Raw genomic sequence first — 20832 nt, forward strand, 5'->3', positions numbered from 1 at the left:
GCACTGTGTAAATGCTAGCTGCTAGTAGGAGTGTTTCTATTTAAGGATTTGATATAAAACCATTTGGGGGAACATTGTTTATGGGTATTTTTCATGATTTTGTCAGTAGACAGGGACAGTCTTTTAATGGATTGAATGCTGCTTTATATAACTAAAGTGAGAGAACAGGAGGCACAATATAGTAGAAAAATCTCTGGGGTTAAAAGATTCTTTAAGAGAACACATAATGAGCATCTAGTTTGTAAAAGACTTTGTCCTAGTTACTGAGGGAGATGTAAAGATATATAAGACATGATCTCTGACTTTAAGAAGCATATCACATACAAGGGAATTATGATAAATATTTTAGTAGTAGATTTATAATAATATAATAAACTATAGTAATTATTATCATTATATTAAATAAATATTAAATTATTATAATTTAGTAACAAATAGAGGCTTGACCTCAGAGTCAGGACAACATGGGCTTTAGGTGATTTGAATTCAAGGTCAGCTTCTTACACATACTGAATGTGCCATTATAGGTAAATTACTTCACTGTCCAGTGTCACAATCAGGATAGTCATGTGACTTCAAATTTCAGAACATTTGCCAGTCTGCATGGTAGAGGGAATTTCCTCATGGAGAATTTCCTATGCCAGGAAATTGCAGATCTCTCTCTCCCCACCAAAAAAAATAGAATAGAATAATTAAAGAAGATAAGGACAAACATGGTATGGAGGTTGTTGAAAGAGAGGAGAAATAGCTTTCATCTAAGAGAATTAGGCAAGGCTTTGTGGACAAGATAAGCTAGACCATAAAGGATGGCTAGATTCATTGAATGGAGGAGGATAGAAGAAATGTTTTCCAGACTCAAGTAACATTGTGAGTAAACAGAAGGAAGCAGGAAAACATGAGATTAATTTGGAGAATGTCAAATAGTAGCGATGTAATGGGAGCCTAGAGTGCAGCATATGGTATAAGTTGAAACCAATTGTGGAGAGCCTTGAGTGCCAAAATAGGAAGTCTGAGGAGGTGATGGGTAGTATTAAGGAATCCCCTGAACTTGTCTTTTTGAGTTGCCATATTTTCCAGAAACACTGGACCCAGAGCGTGCAGGATGTGTCTAGGATGAAGCTCCCCCTGAGCTGACCTAACTTGTTGTTGCAAGCTGGACTCTCCATGTGTCCTTGGGAGGCAAGACAGGCACCAGCCAGTCAGTGCCAAGCTGGGGCAATGCTTGTGGAGCTGAGTCCTTTGCAGATAAGCAGACCTTCTTATCTTCATAGTCTAGGATTTCCTCAGGGAAAAGAAGGAGGCTTTTGTCATCACCTTGCTCTTTCCTGTGGGGAGTGGTATTGTCTTTTTACCACCTTTGCTACATCATGCCACACCCCTTCCTGGTATGCCCTCCTCCCTTTGTCCTGTTATTATAAAAACGTGAATTTCTGTAAAGACTGGGAATCCTTTGGGTTCCACCTGCATGTTCATTTCTCTTGTGATAAACCTGCTTTTCACATAAGTCTCATGACGTCGTGATTGCCTGTTGACAATATTAAGATTAATCTGATAGCATTATATAGGGTGCACTTGAAGACAAGAATAAGTTAGGAAATTGTAGCAATAGGCTAGGTAAGAGTGAATAAGACCTAAATGAGAATTCTGACAGTGAATAGCAAAGGGGAGACAAATGGGAAGATGATGTAGAAATAGAATCAACTGATTGAATAGGAGGGAGAGGCAAAGAAGACTCAAGTATGGTTGATTAAATATTAATAGAAATTTGAAAACAAGGAGGATCAATTGATTTTGGCAAAAAGATGGTGAATCAAGTTTTGGACATGTTAACTTTGAGATGGTAAGAGAACATTCAGTTACAGATATATAATAGACTGTAACTCAGAAAAGAATTTAAATCTGGAAATAAAGATTTGGTACTGATGTGCAGCAAAGGTGATAATTAAAACTTTGAGGTTTTGCCCATCTTATGAGGCTTTGTGTGACCTTAGGAAAATCACAGAATCTATAAGACACAGTTTTCTCATTTTCAAGTGAGGAAAGGGTTTTTGAATCAGGTGACCCCACAAGTCTCTTCTAGCTTTAAAATTTTGATTCTGAGTAGTAGACATGGCAGAAAACATTTTACTTGGCCACCATCGATAGGAGCACTGTCTCAGAGACATGTTCATTCAACAAATATTTGAGTGCCTACTATGTGCAGGGTACTGAATCCCTATAAAGGTTTGTTTTAGGGATCTTCCATTCCAGCAATCTTTTATTTTCACAAGATTTAGCTGCCAAGTGCTATGCCAATCAGACTACCAAAAATTATTTTATAGAGCTAGAAAAAATAATAAAACTCACCTGGGAGAACAAAAGGCTAAGACTATCAAAGGAATTAATGAAAAAAAATATGAAGGAAGGTGGCCTAGCAGTACCAGATGTCAAATTGTATTATATAGAGGTAATATCAAAACAGTCTGGTACTGGCTAAGAAATATAGTAGTGGATCTGTGGAATAGATTAAATACACAATACACAGTAGTAAATGACCATAGTAATCTAGTGTTTGATAAACCCAAAGATCCAAGCTTTTGGGACAAGAACTCACTATTTGACAAAAACTACTTAGAAGCACAGGTTATGAAAGCTATTTCTATGGACCAACATCTCATGCTGTATACCAGGATAAAGTCAAAATGGATACATGATTTAGACATAAAGGGTGATAGCATAAATAGATTAGGAGAGTATGGAGTAGTTTATCTGTTAGATCTATGTGTAAGGGAAGAGTTTATGAATAAACAAGAAATAGAGACCATCATGATATGTAAAATGTATGATTTTTGATTATATTAAATTAAAAAGGTCTTGCACAAACAAAACCAATGCAGCCAGAATTAGAAGGAAAGCAAAAAGCTGGGGAAAATTTTTTACAGCAAGTTTGTCTGGCAAAGACTTAATTTCTCATCTGTATAGAGAATTGAGTCAAATTTATAATATAAAAGTCATTCACCAATTAATAAATATTCAAAGGATACGAACAGGAAGTTTTAGAAGAAAAAAATCAGACCTATCCATAGTCATGTGAAAAAAAATTCTCTAAATCACTATTGATTAGAGAAATGCAAATTAAAACAACTCACACCTATCAGATTGGATGATATAATAGAAAAGGAAAACAATACCACTACTATGTCTGTATTCCAAAGAGATTTTTAAAAAAGGAAAATTACCTATTTGTACAAAAATATCTCTAGCAACTCTTTTTGTGGTGGCAAAGAATTGGAAATTAAGAGGATGCCCCATCAATTGGGGAATGGCTGAACAAGTTGTAGTACATGATTGTAATAGAATACTATTATGCTGTAAGAAATGACAAGCAGGGTTGCCAGAAAAAACCTGGCAAGACTTACATGCGCTGATGTAGAGTGATGTGAGCAGAACCAGGAGAACATTGTACATGGTAACAGCAATATTGTATTATGATGAACTGTGAATAACTTCTCAGCAATGCAATCATCTAAGACAGTTCCAAAGGAGTCATGGTGAAAAATACTGTCTACCTCCAAATAAAGAATTGATGGAGTCTGAATGCAAATCAAAGAATACTATTTTTCACTTAATTTTTTCCTTTTTTTTTGGTGAGGCAGTCAGGGTTAAGTGACTTGCCTAGAGTCACACAGCTAGTAAATCTCAAGTGTCTGAGGCCAGATTTGAACTCAGGTCCTCCCAACTCCAAGGCTGGAGCTCTATCAACTGCGCCATCCAGTTGCCCCCACTTTATTTTTAAAAAGAATTTTTGGTCTGTTTTTTTTCACAACGTGACTAATATGGAAATATGTTTTGTATATTTGATTGCATATGTATAATCTATATAAAATTATTTGCTGTCTTAGGGAGGGAGAGAATTTGGAACTCACTTTTTTAAAGTTAGAAATTGTTTTTTATGAATAATTAGAAAAAATATAATTTAAAACAAAAAAAGATAAAGCAATTTAAGGTTTAAAAATGTATTCTAGCTGCCAGTCTCCCTAGAGTTGTGGGTCTGTATCTTTGTTTTAGAAATATATATTAGCGTATACTCTCTTCTCCAGATTATAATGTATAAATTAGCCTTACTTCTACAGTAGAAAGACCTGTTACTATGGCAAGTATATGTTGCCTTGTTTAATCCACATTCACGTCTCCACATTTTTTTATTTCTGCCTGTATTTTCATGAAAGTCATTTTTGAAAGATATTCATATAATGTATATTTATCATGAGGTTGTGGTTTCTGGTAGCTTTATATAGAGAGTGTCTTGAATAATGCAATCTCGTCTGAAATGACTCCACTGTAAAGAAAGAAAACTGTTCATTTAGATAACTTTTAAAATTATTCCTAGTACCTCTTAATTATTTAGTAAACTGCTCCAAGTTTTGCCCGCATACAGATTTTTTCATAGGTATGTTGCTCATAATTCAGACATTGTGGGTAGATTTGCTTCACTTCTTTTTGTGGTCTGAGGGGTCGACATCTGATATTTTTCAGAAAGCACCTTATAATTTCAGTGCATGTAAACATATAGGCAATTATTTATGAGAGGCCTCAGGAATTCCAGCAAACACATCTGCTTCTATTCATTCCTTGTGTAATCAGTAATCAAAACAGCATTGCCAATTCCTCTGGTCTCTAGTTTGTGACTGTAAATATAATACTTTGGTGTAGAAAAATAAAATAGTTATAGGTTATAAGAGAGGCTCATGTTATCTTGGTGTACAGTTTACCTTGCTTATAGAGAAAAGAGTAGCAGTTTTAAAGAGTGGACAATTTGAACTTTATTTTATTTGCAAATGTGTGTTAGATATTATAATATAGTTGATAAAGAGCCAGACTTTTAGTCAAGAAGGCCTGGGTTCAGATTCTGCCACTAACAACTATTGGTTGTGTGACCTGGGCAAATCACTTAACTTCTCAGGGCCTCAAGTAAATTATAAATTACAGAAGAATTGGGACGTATAGCGCTGTTCCTGGGGTCTGTTTTAAGAGTGAACATTCACTACATAGGCCCTCAAGCACTATGCTGTAGCTCTTCAGCATTCATTTGACTTGAAAGGAGAATTACCCAAAAAATGTATACAAGGCTAGTTTGAATCTGATTTTTTTTAGCCTTAATGCTTTTCCTTTTTTATTCAAATTTCAAGGCATGTTTGATAGAATCTCCTTTTTTAAGCACAGAAAACAATTTCATCCAATTTACCTTTTGTATTCTCTTAGTTTCATGAAGGAAATATAATTTTCTTCTCTTCCTTATCCAAAAATGTTCTATAAAAATACATTAAGATCTTCTGCTATAGATAGCAAATTTCTTTAGACAGATTCTGGAAGTTTTTTGTGTTGTTTTTTTTTAATATTTAAAAACTGGGAAAGAACAGTAAATTTGAAGTCAGATAATTTGGATTTGAATCCTGCATCTCACTTACTACCTGTGTGACCTTGGGCATCTTAGTATATATAGTACACTGGATTTGGAGTCACAAAGAGATGAATTCATGTTCTTCCTAAAACATCTGCTAGCTATTTGACCCTGGGCATATCACTTAACGTTTCTGAGCCTCAACTTACTCTTCTGTAAAATAGTAAAAATGGCATCTATCTGTCAGGGTTGTTGTGAGAATAAAATGAGCTCATGTTTGTAGAGTGCTTTGCAACCTTAAAGCCTATATAAATGTGCCTTATTTTTATCATCATCAACCTCACCTATAAAATGTAGAGTTGAACAAGATGACCTTTAAAGTACCTTTCAGTTCTAAATTTGTGATCTTATAAGTCCACTGCTGTTATTTAATAGCGTTAGATTTTAGCCAGCCCTATAGAGGCCACTTATTTATTCATAGCCACTATGCCTACAGGGGAAGAGTTACTATGTATTATCCTTCTTGTTAGGTTCTGCCCTGGCATGAATAAACAAGAGACTTATAAAGTTCATACTTACATATGCTTTTCCACAAACACCGAGCTCTTTATTAAAATAGTTTAAATAGTCAAATACTAAGATGCATTATTGAACAATTGTTAAATATAAATATCTAAGTATATTATATTTTCTTTAACTAGGCACAACTACTTAACTAAACCTAGATTTTATTATCTTACTAATTTCTTCCCAAATCTGTTTGCCATTTCACTCTATTTCTCTTGATTGTAAATAGCTGTAGGATCTAAACTTTCTGCTGCTTCAGCTGCTTGAAGGGCTCTAGTATAGACACTGCTACCCTAGTTAATTTCTTGCCTGTTTTGATTGTGATTATCCTAGCTTGGATTTTATCCTCTCCTACTAGGCCCCAGTACCTGAAGGGCAGAGAAAATTAAGTTTTGCCATATAATTTTTTCTCTGCTTCAGGGCTTAACCAAACTTCTATAACCTCTGTGTCTCTTGTATCCAAAGGATAGAGAGCTTAAAATAAACATACTTGGACAGGAAATCCAAAAAGTTTTTTCTAAATCAGGATATTTTTATTCTAGCAATTATATTTAAATCACTTACTACTTTCCTACCTGTGTCTATACATTTGCAAAAATCTCCGCTAAAAAGTTGGAGATTATACTTTAAATAGACTCTTGACTTCTGTAGATTTTCTAACTTGTTTAAAGATCTTTGGCATTTTTGTATAGGCACCAGCCCTTTTACCTTTTGAATGTGATTGCATTATTTTAAAGTAGTTATATAAAAGTTTCCAAATATATATATGTGTGTGTGTGCATATATATGTATGTGTATACACACACACACACACATACACACACACACACTTATAGTAATCTCTCATTTTGTAAAAATATCTTAAGTTAAATACCAAAAAAATCACTCACGGTTTTATAGGTCATATTGCAAAACAGAATTGTTCAATGAGTAACTTCTAGGTCTAAATACTATATACACAGTGCACTTTTTAATTTGCCTGTAATGTGTAAGTTTTGAATTTAAAAAAAAAATCTACTTTCATCACTTAAACATTTATATTTTTTAGCCTGGCTGGATTATTGTGGACCGACCAGATGCCGCTTCTCATTTGCAGCAGCAACAGGAATGCTCTCCTCTGCCTCCAGGCTGGGAAGAAAGGCAAGATGTCCTTGGAAGGACCTATTATGTAAATCATGAGTCTAAAAGAACACAGTGGAGAAGACCAACTCCTCAGTATGTGGTGATAGCATCCTTGTTTGTACTATAGATAATTATAAACAGAAATTGGCATTCTGATGTTGTTTACTACTGAATCAAAATAATTTGGAGACTGATAACTAGACTTACTGAAATTTTTACATGTGCTTTTGGGAGGAACATTGATATTCTGGAGAGAATACAGAGGAGGGTGACAGCTTAGTGAAAGGAAACTATGTCATGTGAAAATCAGTTGAAGGAAATGAAGGAGAGGATATTTGGGGGTAGGGTTCACAAGAACTTTAGACCTGTAAGGAATCTCAGAGGTAACCTTCTCCATCCCAGCCTCATTTTACAGAAGAGGGATCTGAGGACTGGAGAGGTGAAGTAGTGCCTTGCCTTCACCAGACAGCTGATCGGTAGCAGAGCCAGGATTTGAACCTGAGTCTTGACACCAAATCCAGTTATTTATTCTAACAAATATAAAAAAATATTGTCCTTTCACACATTTAATAGCTGTCATGTGGAAGGCAGATTCTATTTTTCCTGCTTGGCTTCAGATGGCAGAACTCTCCAAAATGGGTGGAAGTTGAAGAATGAAACATTTCAACTTAAGAAAAAGAAAATCTTCCTAAAAAGCTGTCCAAAAGCAAAATAGACTGCCTCACGATGTAATGATCTTATTAAAGGTCTACAAGGGAAGAAAGGTAGACCATTTGTCAAGGATGAAGTAGTCCAACCCATATCTTGTTCCCATATATAGTTTACCCTATTTATATATGAGTTTGAATTGATGACTTCTGATTACCCTTTTCAACACCAAATTTCTATAATTTCGTGATTTTTATTCACTTTCTTATTTATGGTGATTTAGGTAGTATTGAATGTTACCTGATTCATAAACCTTCCCTCATAGTTGATGCCAATTAAAATATACTTTGCCTTTCATTGATGATATATAAAATTACATATTTTTCTACTCATGATAGCCTTAAACTATACATTTAAATTAGCTGTTTTAGTAATTCTTAAAAGTTTAAATTATATGTATATGTAATATGGTATATTTTTCAGTTTTTATTCCAACTTAATAAAATGTACATTTCTATACAACTTTATAAAAATGTGATAAAAACTCAAATAAATACATATTTATAGTGAATTATCCCCTCTGATACTGTTCAGCCAGAGCCAAAATTGTTTTTTTTTTAATAATAAATAAGTACTTCCAGGGTCATATTGATAAAAAGATATGACTTTACACTTTTCTACAGAACTTTTTAAAAAAAGTTTTTGTACTTTTCTTAAAGAAAGGCACCATTACCTTTTCTTTTAATTTCCTGTCTCATCACTAAACAGAAAGAAAAGAAAAATAGAAAAATTTTCCTTTAGGTAGAAAAGGTACTCATATAACATGCATTATTTTTAATTGAATTTTTATTACTGTGGAAACACGCTTTGGCTTTCTCAACAGAGAATGAAAATGGTCCTATAACATTTATTTTACTGAGACTTTCCCATTACCATTAGTAACATTTCCATGTGTTTACAAAGTTTTCCATTCATTATTCATATTGATTATTAAAACATGTTCAGTTGGTTCAGTCATGTCTGACTCTTCATAACCCCATTTGAGGTTTTCTTGGTAAAGATACCAGAGTGGTTTGCCATTTCCTTCTCCAGTGTGTCCTCGTTTTACAGATAAGGGACTGAAGCAAATAGGGTAAAAGTGATTCGCCCGGGGTCACACAGCTAGTAAATGTCGGAGACTGGATTTGAACTCAGGAAGACGAGTCTTCCTGACTTCAGGCCTGGTACTCTATCTACTGCGCCCTCTAGCTGTCCCTGATGAAAATATCATACTGTTCTTTTCTGACAGGTTTTTAGTGTACGGAGTCTTCAATTGCTACTTCTGTCATTCTACAAATTGCCGTTAATTCCTGATCAAAATATTTGGTACAATAGGCTGGCAATATCCTATAAACAGTTTTTGTGTAGTAGGAAGTAATTAAAAGCAGTCACAACAAAATTTTCTAGAATGGTGGTTCTTACCTGTTTTTATATATTTGGCTTATTTTGCAGCCTCATTAAATTTATAGAGCCCTTCTGAGAATATGTACTTTTAATTCATAATTGAAGGAAATACCAAATTTCAATTAGAGGTTAGTGGAATTAAGTGTCTTTTTTTTTTTTTTGCAGTTAAAGGCCACCAATCCTTTGAAGGTCCATGGGACCTGAGGTTAAAAATTCCCACTCTCTAAGGTCAATCTTAACTTTCCCCAAACCTAGCCAAACTTTTATGATAGTCTTTTTATAGTGCCATAGAACTTAAAGTTAGAAGAAACCTTAGAGATTGTCCAGTCTTCACATTTTACAATGAGAAAAGCAAGATCTAGAATTATAGAGTTAGAAATATATTCAGAGGAAATTTAATTGAACCCATAGCTATATCACTTTAAAATGGTCTTTTAGCCATTTCTTGAAGACCTGTTGTAAGTTGGAGCCTACCTCCAAAGATAGCACATTTCATTTTAGGATACATAGGAAATTTTTAGAGGTTAAGTAATTTGCCTAAGGCCACACCACTGGCTTGGGGGTAGAATCAGAGCCAGGATCCAAGTGTCTCAACTCTTGATTCTTTTGTTTCTTGAAAGCTAGAAAGATGCCCCCTCACTGCCTCCTTTTTCTTTTTTGAAATTTCTTAAAATTCAATTTTATATTTTCAGTTAACAAAAATATATTTATCTCTCCATGTCCTCCTTCCCCCATTGGGAAAACAAAAACAAATCTCTTATAACAAGTAGTCAAGAAAAACAAATCCCATGATGGCCATATCCAAAAAATATATGTCTGATTCTGCTCTCTGAGTCCTTCAACTCTCTGTCAGGAAGTGAGGAGAAGGTCATTGACCTTCTGCTGTCTCCCTTTTTAAACCATGCCCATTAGAGTTTTCAAATCTGATGCTGTCGCCTCTTACCTGTGTGACCTTGAGTCACTTCACATCCTGGGTTTCAGTTTGGACTTGATAGCCTCTCCAGTCCTTTCAGCTCTACACATTTAATACAAGATAGACAGCCTTCTAGATAATCTTTAATTCTTCTCTCTCTTTCTGAGTCCATGTCAGAAGTCCTTAGGTGATTTTAGTAATTCAAGATCAATTCTAGTAAATGAGTCTGATAATAAAGAGATTTAGATAAACTTTCAGAATCTCTATTTTTTTATTTGTGTTTTTAGAAAACCAGAGCTAAAGTTATTTTAGATAATTCAGCATAAATCATTTCAACATATATTACTCTGAGAATACAAAGACAAAATGAAAAGTCTCGCCTTGAGGGCCTTATATTTTCTTGGATAGACACAGCCTACACAGATAAATAAATGCAATATAATTTGAGGAGGGAAAACATATTAACAACAAGGGGTTAAATTGACATGGTGATGTGTTAGACTTTTTAAAAAATGAAACTGCTTATTTTTTTACCATCCGGATTATTCTATAGCCTTTGAGCAAAGGTAATAAAGTTCAATACTTTCTGATTATGAAATGTTATAGAAATATTAGCTATAATTATTAGTATAATCTGAAATCTACTTTAAAATCCTCATTGTAGTTTTATCTAAGTAGTGGAAAGAGTACTGGACTTGGAGTCCAGATTTGTATTCGATAAGAGGAAAGGCTTCCTACTGACTGATTGGAACTGTACAGAATTGGAAAGAGTTGCCTTGGGAGGTAGTGGGTTCCTCTAATACCTCCATCCTGAGGTATTCAAACAAAGGCTGGGTGACCACCTGTCTGGTATGTTGTAAAGGGAATTCTTGTCCAGGTACGGATTGGTGGCTAAGATGGCCTCCAAAGTTCCTTCTTACTCTCTGAATCCTACTTCTAACATTGAGCTGTGTGAACATGGAAAAGATATTTAATCCCTGTTAGCTTCAATGTCCTCATTTTTAAAACAAGGTTAATGGCATCTATACCTACCTATTTCAGAGTGTTGTTACTATCAAATAAGGTAATACGTGTAAATTACTTTGTAAATCATAAAGCACTACATAAAATTAAACTATTATAATTATTTTTATGTCCAGTGTTATAAAATACAGATTTTTGACTCATATTTTGATACAGGGACGACACAGCAGATTCTGAGAATGCTAACATTCGCCAGCAAGGGCAACACGCGTTTACTTCACGGAGGCAAATATCTGAAGAAACAGAAAATTCTGAAAACAGAGATGCTACAGAGGTGTAAAAGAATTCCCTTTTTTCTGTTGTCATATGCACATTTTCCATGTTGACTAATGAAGCACTTATTGCTTATGAATTGATTAAAATACTTGCAGTTTAAGCTAATTCTCTTTGTTTCAGAACTGGGAAATTATAACAGAAGATGAAGGTACCATATATAGCAACCAAAATCTCCAGTCACTTCTGCCACAAAGTAACTTTGATATTGAGACTTACTTTGTAAGAGAATTGAATCCAAAATCCTCTACCTCTGGAAATTCAGCTTCAGGCCAACAAATGTTCAGCTGTGTAAGAAAGTCTTAGATTTTGTTTGGTAAATTATCAATATTTGAATATAAGTACATACTCTTTAATTCAATTTAAAATTCAAATATTCTTCATTTTGTTTTTCATACTACACTAAGAGAGGATTAAGACTGAAGGAGGTAGTGTAAAGGGGAGACTTAGATTGCCTTTCAGACACTTGAGGAATGACTGAACAAACTGTGATTTGTGAATGTCATGGAATGTTATTGCTCTGTAAGAAATAATAGAGACCATTTCAGAGACTCCTGGGTGGTATGAATAAAGTGAGCAGAACCAGGAGAATACTTTATACGTGGACAACAACATTGTAAAGAAAAACCATTTTGAAAGACTAAGAATTCTAATCAATGGTATGACCAATCATGTCTCAAAAAGACCTATAATGATGCATGTTACCCACCTGTTTACCTTATGTTTTTCTTAACTTGTGTTTGAACTCTGGTCTTTTCATCAGGAAGACTTAGAAGTCCTCTATTTCATTAAAGATCCATTTTTACCTCTAGCATTAGACTCAATTTTGCTGGGTTGATAATGTTGTAAAAGTCTTGTTTCTGGAAATAGCCAACCAGAAGGAGAAGATGAAAGAGAGAGCAATTGTTAAACAAGGTTATGGTAAAACCAGAAGACAATACCCTTGAGGTACAAAACTAACAGTCAGGATCTAAAACCATGAAGAACACTTGTAGAAGCAGCGCAAAGACAAGGCCCACAGCAGTACTTATATGTGACCAGCAACTAGAGAAAGATAATACTGAAAACTTAGAGATTTGTCCAGAATATTAGTGTAAAAAAAAGATAATAATATCAGTTCATTAAGCTCCTAAAGGCCACAGAATTGTTGCCCACTGTGTTCTTGGTTCACAGTTAAATATATACGCACAAGGCATTTGAGAACAATCTCTTTTATCGAGAGAAACCAAGTGAGGTAATATAGAGCTATTTAAAAAGAAACAGGAAATTTGGATTTTGCTCTCTATTCTGTCAAACAGAGAAGATAGAGAAAAAGAAAGTAGGAGGAAGATACAGGCAGTAAGTTCACCAAACCCAGGCTTATGTTTCAATGTAGTTGCTGATGTCTCATCTACTTGGAGTAGATGAAGAACCTGGGTATGCTTGACTCCATTCCATCTTTTCTGCAGACTGCCTGTCCCTGTGCTTCTTTCTGACTCTCTGCTGCTATCCCCCCAGAGTCATTCAGGCTACCCTTTGAGTGCCGTCACTGTACTGTTTAAAATTTGGGATAATCCTGATGAAACATCCTGCCTTTCCCAGAGTGCTCAGTTAGTGTCAAGGTCACTCCCTCTGCTTTAAGGGAAGGATCTATCCAAACTTCCTGTTACGTTAGGCAGATAGCCAGCTAGAAGGGGGGCAACCCCTATGTGGAAAGTGGTTAAAGAGAGAGGGATCTAGACCGAGAGCCAAGTAAGCATGAACCAGTTTTCTAAGCATTATATTTTAATGGATATTATCTTGTAAATGTAACTATAAATTCTGGTTGTGTGCTGATAATAAAGCCAGAGATTTGTCAGAAATCTTATGTTATTTTGTGTTTATGTTTACTTTAAGAAGCATTTCAAAAGAAGAGGGAGTCTGCAAACACATACTTTAGAGGAACAACCCGCACTTCCTGTGGTAAGTTTGACCTCTCTTCAGTCATTAAAAAACAATATGTGATTCAGATAACTGGGCCTGAAAGGTTGTGTTATTACTCTGACCCTGTCAGCTAAGTACATCTAACTCTAAGCCACATATATTCAGTGGCCATGTTGGCTTTAGGATAGCATGAGTAAATGAATGAATGAAAAAGCATTTATTACGCTCTTATAATGTGTCAAGTACTGTAATACAAAAACAAAGATAGTCTTTGACCTCAAAGAGCTTACATTCTTGTAGGGGTAGTGGTGGCCAAGAAGGAGTGTTTTGGTCTAGAAATTCACAATGATTGGAATCTTAGGGGAATAAATTCACATACTCTTTGTAGTAATATTGGCAATATTAATTAGATTATGGTTCCAGAACTGAAAAGCCATGGAGATGAGAAAGGGATGCAAACAATAAGCAGTTAACCAACTGCAAGATGGTTAGTGAGAAGATGAGAGGGAAACAAAGAAAAATGATGTCTTGGGCCACTGGGCAGCCTCACTGACCAGTTAGAATCCAGATTTATCAGTAGTATACGCTAACTCTACTGGTTCTTAATGATTACACATTCACATAAATGCATATGGATTTATAGAGTTCTTTTGGGTTAAACGTAGTTCTAGTCTGTGCATATGCTCTATTTTATTTTACTTTTAACAGATCTGTGGTTTCACTGGAGTAGGAAACTCCCAAGTTGAGGGACTTTCTTCAAAAAAAGTATATCAGCACCTGCTCTGCCACTTAGAGACATGGATATGTATGGTGACTTGCCTAGGGGCCCAAGGGCGATTATACGTCAGAGAGAGGACTTAAGTCCAAGTCGTCCTAACTCTGAGACCAACACTTTATTCACTATGCCAGGAAACTTCTGAATGCTGTGTTTGCTGTGCATACTATATAATGTTTGTCACTTTATTTTTATATTTTTGATATTTCTTTATACAACTTATCTTTGTCAATCCTTATCACTTTGTAGTACTCCATTGCATTGATGTACCAGTCTCTTCAGCAATTCTGTAACTGTTTAGCATTTAGATTTTTTGCAATATTAAAAATTACATGAAACATAGTTTTTATTTTTTCTATATTTCCTGTCCTATGCAATAAATTAAGAGCATGGTTAGTTTTATGACTCTTTTTTTCTTTTTTTTAAATTTTATTAATTTATTTTGATTTATCAACAATAACTTCATATGCTTTTGAGCTGAAAATTTTTCTCCTCCTTCCTCCCCCCCACCTTCCCCAAGATGCACACAATCTGATAAAGTTTTACATTTACATACCCATTAAACATATTTTCACATTAGTGAAGTTGTAAGTAAAAATTAAAACCAATAGGAGGAACCATCAGAAAGATGAAACAAAACTCAACAGAAGGTAAAAGTAAGTGATAGCGATTTGACTTCCATAGTTCTTTCTTTGGATGTGGACAGCATTTTCCATCCGAGGCCTCTGGAGATGTCTTAGATCCTGTAATGCTGAGAAGGGTTCAGTTTAAATCTTAGTCATTGCATAACATGGCTGTTATTGTGTACAAAGTCCTCTTGGTTCTGCTCACTTCACTCAGCATCAGACCATATAAGTCTTTCCAGGTTTTTCTGAAGTCAGCCTGTTCATCATTTCTTATAGCACAATAGTATTCCATTACATTCATATACCACAACTTGCTCAGCCATTCCCCAATTGATGGGCATCCTCTCAATTTCCAATTCTTTGCCACCACAAAAAGAGCTGCTATGAATATTTTTGTACATGTGGGTCCTTTTCCCATTTGTTTGATCTCTTTGGGATATAGCCCTAGAAGTGCTATTGCTGGATCAAAGGGTATGCACATTTTTGTAGCCCTTTGGGCATAGTTCCAAATTGTTCTCCAAAATGGTTGGATCATTTCACAACTCCACCAACAATGTATTAGTGTTCCAATTTTCCCACATCTTCTCCAACATTTATCATTTTCCTGTTTTGTCATGTTGGCCAATCTGATAGGTGTGATGTGGTACCTCAGAGTTGTTTTGATTTGCATTTCTCTAATCAATAACGATTTAGAGCATTTTTTCATATGACTATAGATGGCTTTAATTTCTTCATCTGAGAACTGTCTGTTCATATCCTTTGACCATTTATCAATTGGGGAATGGCTTGTGTTCTTATAAATTTGTCTTAATTCTCTATATATTTTAGAAATGAGGCCTTTATCAGAGAGACTGGTTGTAAAAATTCTTTCCCAATTTTCTACCTTCCTTCTAATCTTAGTTGCATTGGCTTTGTTTGTGCAAAAACTTTTCAATTTAATGTAATCAAAATTATCCATTTTGCTTTTCATAATGTTCTCTATCTCCTGTTTGGTCATGAATTCTTCTGTTCTCCATAGATCTGATAGGTAAACTATTCCTTGTTCTCCCAGTTTACTTATGGTATCAGCCTTTATATCTAAGTCATGAACCCATTTTGACTTTATTTTGGTATATGGTGTGAGATTTGGGTCTATGCCTAGTTTCTGCCATACTCTTTTCCAGTTTTCCCAGCAGTTTTTTTCAAAGAGTGGGTTCTTATCCCAGAAGCTGGGGTCTTTGGGTTTATCAAATAATAGATTACTATAGTCATTGACTACTGTGTCTTGCATATTTAACCTATTCCACTGATCCACCTCCCTATTTCTTAGCCAGTACCAAGCAGTTTTGATGATTGCTGCTTTATAATACAATTTAAGATCTGGAATTGCTAGGCCACCTTCCCCTGCATTTCTTTTCATTAGTTCCTTTGATATTCTGGACCTTTTGTTTTTCCAAATGAATCTTGTTGTTGTTTTTTCTGTAACTCTATAAAATAATTTTTGGTAGTTTGATTGGTATGGCACTGAATAAGTAAATTAGCTTAGGTAGGATTGTCATTTTTATTATATTAGCTCGGCCTACCCATGAGCAACTGATGTTTTTCCAATTATTTAGATCTGATTTTATTTGTGTGAAAAGTGTTTTGTAATTGTGTTCATAGAGTTCCTGGGTTTGTTTCAGGAGGTAGACTCCTAAATATTTTATAATGTCTACAGTAAGTTTAAATGGGATTTCTCTTTCTATCTCTTGCTGTTGGGCTTTGTTGGTAATATATAGAAATGCTGATGATTTATGTGGGTTTATTTTATAGCCTGCAACTTTGCTAAAGTTGTTTATTATTTCAAGTAGTTTTTTACTTGATTCTCTAGGATTCTCTAAGTATATCATCATGTCATCTGCAAATAGCTTTGTTTCTTCTTTGCCTATTCTAATGCCTTCAATTTCTTTTTCTTCTCTTATTGCTAAAGCTAAGGTTTCCAGTACAATATTGAATAACAGTGGTGATAATGGACATCCTTGTTTCACCCCGATCTTATTGGAAATGCTTCTAGCCTGTCCCCATTACATATAATGCTTGCTGAAGGTTTTAGATAATGCTATTTATTATTTTAAGGAAGACTCCATTTATATGCTTTCTAGTGTTTTTAATAGGAATGGGTGTTGTATTTTATCAAAAGCTTTTTCTGCATCTATTGAGATGATCATGTGGTTTCTGTTGGTTTTGTGTTGATATGCTCAATGATGCTGATAGTTTTCCTAATATTGAACCAACCCTGCATTCCTGGTATAAATCCTACCTGTAGTGTATTATTCTTGTGATAAGTTGCTGCAATCTACTTGCTATATTTTGTTTAAAATTTTTGTATCTATATTCATTAGAGAAATTGGTCTATAATTTTCTTTCTCTATTTTGACTCTTCCTGGTTTAGGTATCAACACCATATTTGTATCATAAAAAGAATTTGGTAAGACTCCTTCTTCACCTATTTTCCCAAATAGTCTATATAGTATTGGAATTAATTGTTCTTTAAATGTTTGATAGAATTCGCATGTAAATCCATCTGGCCCTGGAGATTTTTTCCTAGGGAGTTCATCAATGGCTTGTTCAATTTCTTTTTCTGAGATGGGGTTATTTAAGTATTTTACTTCCTCTTCGGTTAATCTGGGCAATTTATATTTTTGTAAATATGTATCCATTTCACTAAGATTGTCAAATTTGTTGGCATATAGTTGGGCAAAATAATTCCTAATTATTGTTTTAATTTCCTCTTCCTTGGTGGTAGCTTCACCCTTTTCATTCTTGATACTAGTAATTTGGTTTTCTTTCTTTTTTTTTAATTAAATTAACCAAAGGCTTATCTATTTTATTGGTTTTTTCATAAAACCAGCTCTTAGTTTTATTTATTAGTTCAATAGTTTTCTTAATTTCAATTTTATTAATTTTTCCTTTGGTTTTCAATATTTCTAATTTGGTGTTTAGTTGAGGATTTTTAATTTGTTCTTTTTCTAGTTTTTTTAGTTGTATGCCCAATTCATTAATCTCCTCTTTTTCTATTTTATTTATGTAAGCATTTAGAGATATAAAACTTCCCCTAAGAACTGCTTTGCTGCATCCCATAGGTTTTGGTATGTTGTCTCATTATTGTCATTCTCTTGAATGAAATTATTGATTGTTTCTATGATTTGTTGTTTGACCCAATCATTTTTTAGGATTAGATTATTTAGTTTCCAATTATTTTTTAGTCTATCTTTCCATGGCCCTTTATTACATATAATTTTTATTGCATCATGATCTGAAAAGGATGCATTTAATATTTCTGCCTTTCTGCATTGGATTGTGAGGTTTTTATGCCCTAGTACATGGTCAATTTTTGTGTATGTGCCATGTACTGCAGAAAAAAGTATATTCCTTTCTATCCCCATTCAGTTTTCTCCAGAGGTCTATCATACCTAACTTTTCTAATGTTCTATTCACCTCCTTAACTTCTTTCTTGTTTATTTTGTGGTTAGACTTATCTAGTGCGAGAGGGGAGGTTCAGGTCCCCCACTAGTATAGTTTTGCTGTCTATTTCTTCCTGTAACTCCCTGAACTTCTCCTGTAAGAATTTGGATGCTATACCATTTGGTGCATATATTTAGTAATGATATTACTTCATTGTCTATGGTGCCTTTTAGCAGGATGTAGTTTCCTTCCTTATCTCTTTTGATTAGATCTATTTTTGCTTTTGCTTTGTCTGAGATCAGGATTGCTACCCCTGCTTTTTTACTTCAGCTGAGCATAATATATTCTGCTCCAGCCTTTTACCTTTACCCTGTATGTGTCACTCTTTTTCAAATGTGTTTCCTGTAAACAACATATTGTAGGATTATGGTTTTTAATCCATTCTGCAATCCGTTTCCGTTTTATGGGAGAGTTCATCCCATTCACATTCACAGTTATGATTACTATCTGTGTCTTTTTCTCCATCCTTTTCCCCCTATTTATGCTTTTCTTTCTCCTTTTTTTTCCCCTTCACTAGTGTTTTGCTTTTGACCTGCCTCCTTCAGTCCCTTCCCCCTTTTATTATCCCTTTCCCTTTTCTTCCCCTTTAGTCTTACTGCTTCTCCCTCCCCTTTCCCCCCTCCCTTTTCTTTCCCCTTTTCCCTCCTACTGCCTATAGGGCAAGTAAGATTTCTATACCTAACTGATTATATTATGCCCTTCTTGAGCCAAATCTGATGAGAGTAAGGTTCAAACAATGCTCCCCCCCCTTCTTTCCCTCTGCTGTAATAGGATTTTGTGTCTTTTCCTGTAATGTAATTTACCCTTGTCTGCCTCCTCCTTTCTCAGTACATTTTCTAAGATCAGATTGATCCACTTATTTGGATCCATTTAACTTGATTAGATTTTTTTTTTTATCATTACATCAAAGTCAACTAATATCCACCCTCTTTATGTATACTCCTTTAACAAGGTGTAATAACAATACAGTTCTCAAGGGTTGCAAGTCTCATATTCCCTTGTAGGGGTTTAAACAGCCCCCCCCTTATTAACACATATTGTATCCTTCTGTCCCATTTACCTTTTTAAGTCCTTCTTGAGTCCTGTACTTGAAGATCAAATTTTTTGTTGAGCTCTGGTCTTTTTATCAGGAAAGTTTGGAAGTCTCCTATTTCGTTGAATATCCACCTCCTCCCTTGAAAAATGATGCTCATTTTTGCTGGGTAATTGATCCTTGGCTGCATTCCAAGCTCCTTTGCCTTACGGAATATCATGTTCCATGCGGTCTTTTAATGTAGAAGCTGCAAGGTCCTGTGTAATCCTGACTGTGGTTCCATGATATTTAAATTCTTTCTTTCTGGCTGCTTGCAGCACCTTCTCTTTCATCTGGTAATTTTGGAATTTTGCTATATTTTCTTGGTTGTCAATTTGGGATCTCTTTCAGGTGGTGATCAGTGGATTCTTTCTATGGTTATTTTCCCTTCTGGTTCTAGGACTTCTGGGCAGTTTTCCTTTATGATTTCCTGAAAGATACTGTCCAGGCTCTTTTTTTCATCATGATTTTCAGGTAGTCCAATAATTTTTAAATTGTCTCTCCTGAGTCGATTTTCCAGGTCGGTTGTTTTACTGATGAGGTATTTTACATTTTCATCTATTTTTTCATTTTTTTGTTTCTGTTTGACTGATTCTTGCTCTCTCATAGAGACATTAGTTTCCATTTGTCCAATTCTAGTTTTTAACAGATTGTTTTCTTCTGTTAGTTTTTGTACTTCCTTCTTCAACTGGCCAATTGTGTTTTTTAGGGACTTGTTTCCTTCAGTATACTCTTCTGTTAGTTTTTGTACTTCCTTCTTCAACTGGCCAATTGTGTTTTTTAGGGACTTGTTTTCTTCAGTGTACTCTTCTGTTAGTTTTTGTCCTTCCTTCTTCAATTGGCCAATTGTGTTTTTTAGGGACTTGTTTTCTTCAGTGTATTTTTTTTCCAACTGGCCAATTGTATTTTTGAAGGACTCTTTTACCTCTCTCATTTGACTATTAAAATCCTTCTTGAGCTCTTCTAAGAAGGCTTTTTGGGCTTCAGACCAGTTCATATTCCCTTTTGTTGTTGCAGATGTGGGTTTGTTGACAATGTTGTCCTCTTCAGAATTTCTGTCTTGATCTTCACTCTTCTCATAATATGAATCTATGGTACGTTTCTTTTTACTCATGGTGTTTTTTATTCCCTGGCCTTTAAAGAGATTGAGCTCTCCTGCTGGGAACAGAGGGTACTGACCCAAGCTTCTTGTGTTGGGAGCCTAGGTCTTGGTCACTGGCTTTGTTGCTGGGGCCTCTTATGCTGGCAATTGGAGGCTGTAGGTTTCTGGCAGCTTACCTCATGTTGGGCTGGAATCAGCAAGGCTGGAACTTTCAGGCAATTCTAGGTTGCCTGCTTTTCCTTTCCTTTAGCTTTCTTCAGTTCCTTTTAGATGGGTGCTGCAGGGTGTTTATCTGCCCGGGGCCCCTTGCAATGCTGCCTCCCTGGTTTCTGCTAATGCACTGGGAGATTCCTTTGCGGTAGATTGCCAGGGCACCTGGTAGTTTTCTGAGCTGGTTTCCACCGGTTCCCCCCCCCCCCCCCCCCCCCGCCCGCCCTCACTGAGGCACTTGGAGGTCCAGGTGTTGGTGTTTGCCTGCTCTACCACCTCGGCTTCAGGATTTC

At 35.2% G+C, this 20832-nt stretch overlaps 1 protein-coding gene across 8 annotated transcripts in view; it reads left to right on the forward strand.

Moving 5' to 3' along the window:
• Positions 1–20832, forward strand: part of NEDD4 (NEDD4 E3 ubiquitin protein ligase) — a 163885-nt gene that overhangs the window by 93349 nt on the left and 49704 nt on the right. For 7 of the 8 annotated variants that reach the window (XM_020981375.2, XM_020981389.2, XM_020981399.2 and 4 more), the window contains 4 exons: positions 6996–7162; positions 11253–11370; positions 11493–11660; positions 13245–13310. In XM_020981375.2, coding sequence (XP_020837034.1) covers positions 6996–7162; positions 11253–11370; positions 11493–11660; positions 13245–13310 — 519 coding nt within the window. The remainder of the gene's footprint in view (positions 1–6995; positions 7163–11252; positions 11371–11492; positions 11661–13244; positions 13311–20832) is intronic. The other variant, XM_020981382.2, reaches the window with a different exon arrangement.

The sequence above is a fragment of the Phascolarctos cinereus genome, unplaced genomic scaffold (genome assembly GCF_003287225.1).
Source record: "Phascolarctos cinereus isolate Bilbo 61053 unplaced genomic scaffold, phaCin_HiC Scaffold_3;HRSCAF=262, whole genome shotgun sequence".
Taxonomy (NCBI): domain Eukaryota; kingdom Metazoa; phylum Chordata; class Mammalia; order Diprotodontia; family Phascolarctidae; genus Phascolarctos; species Phascolarctos cinereus.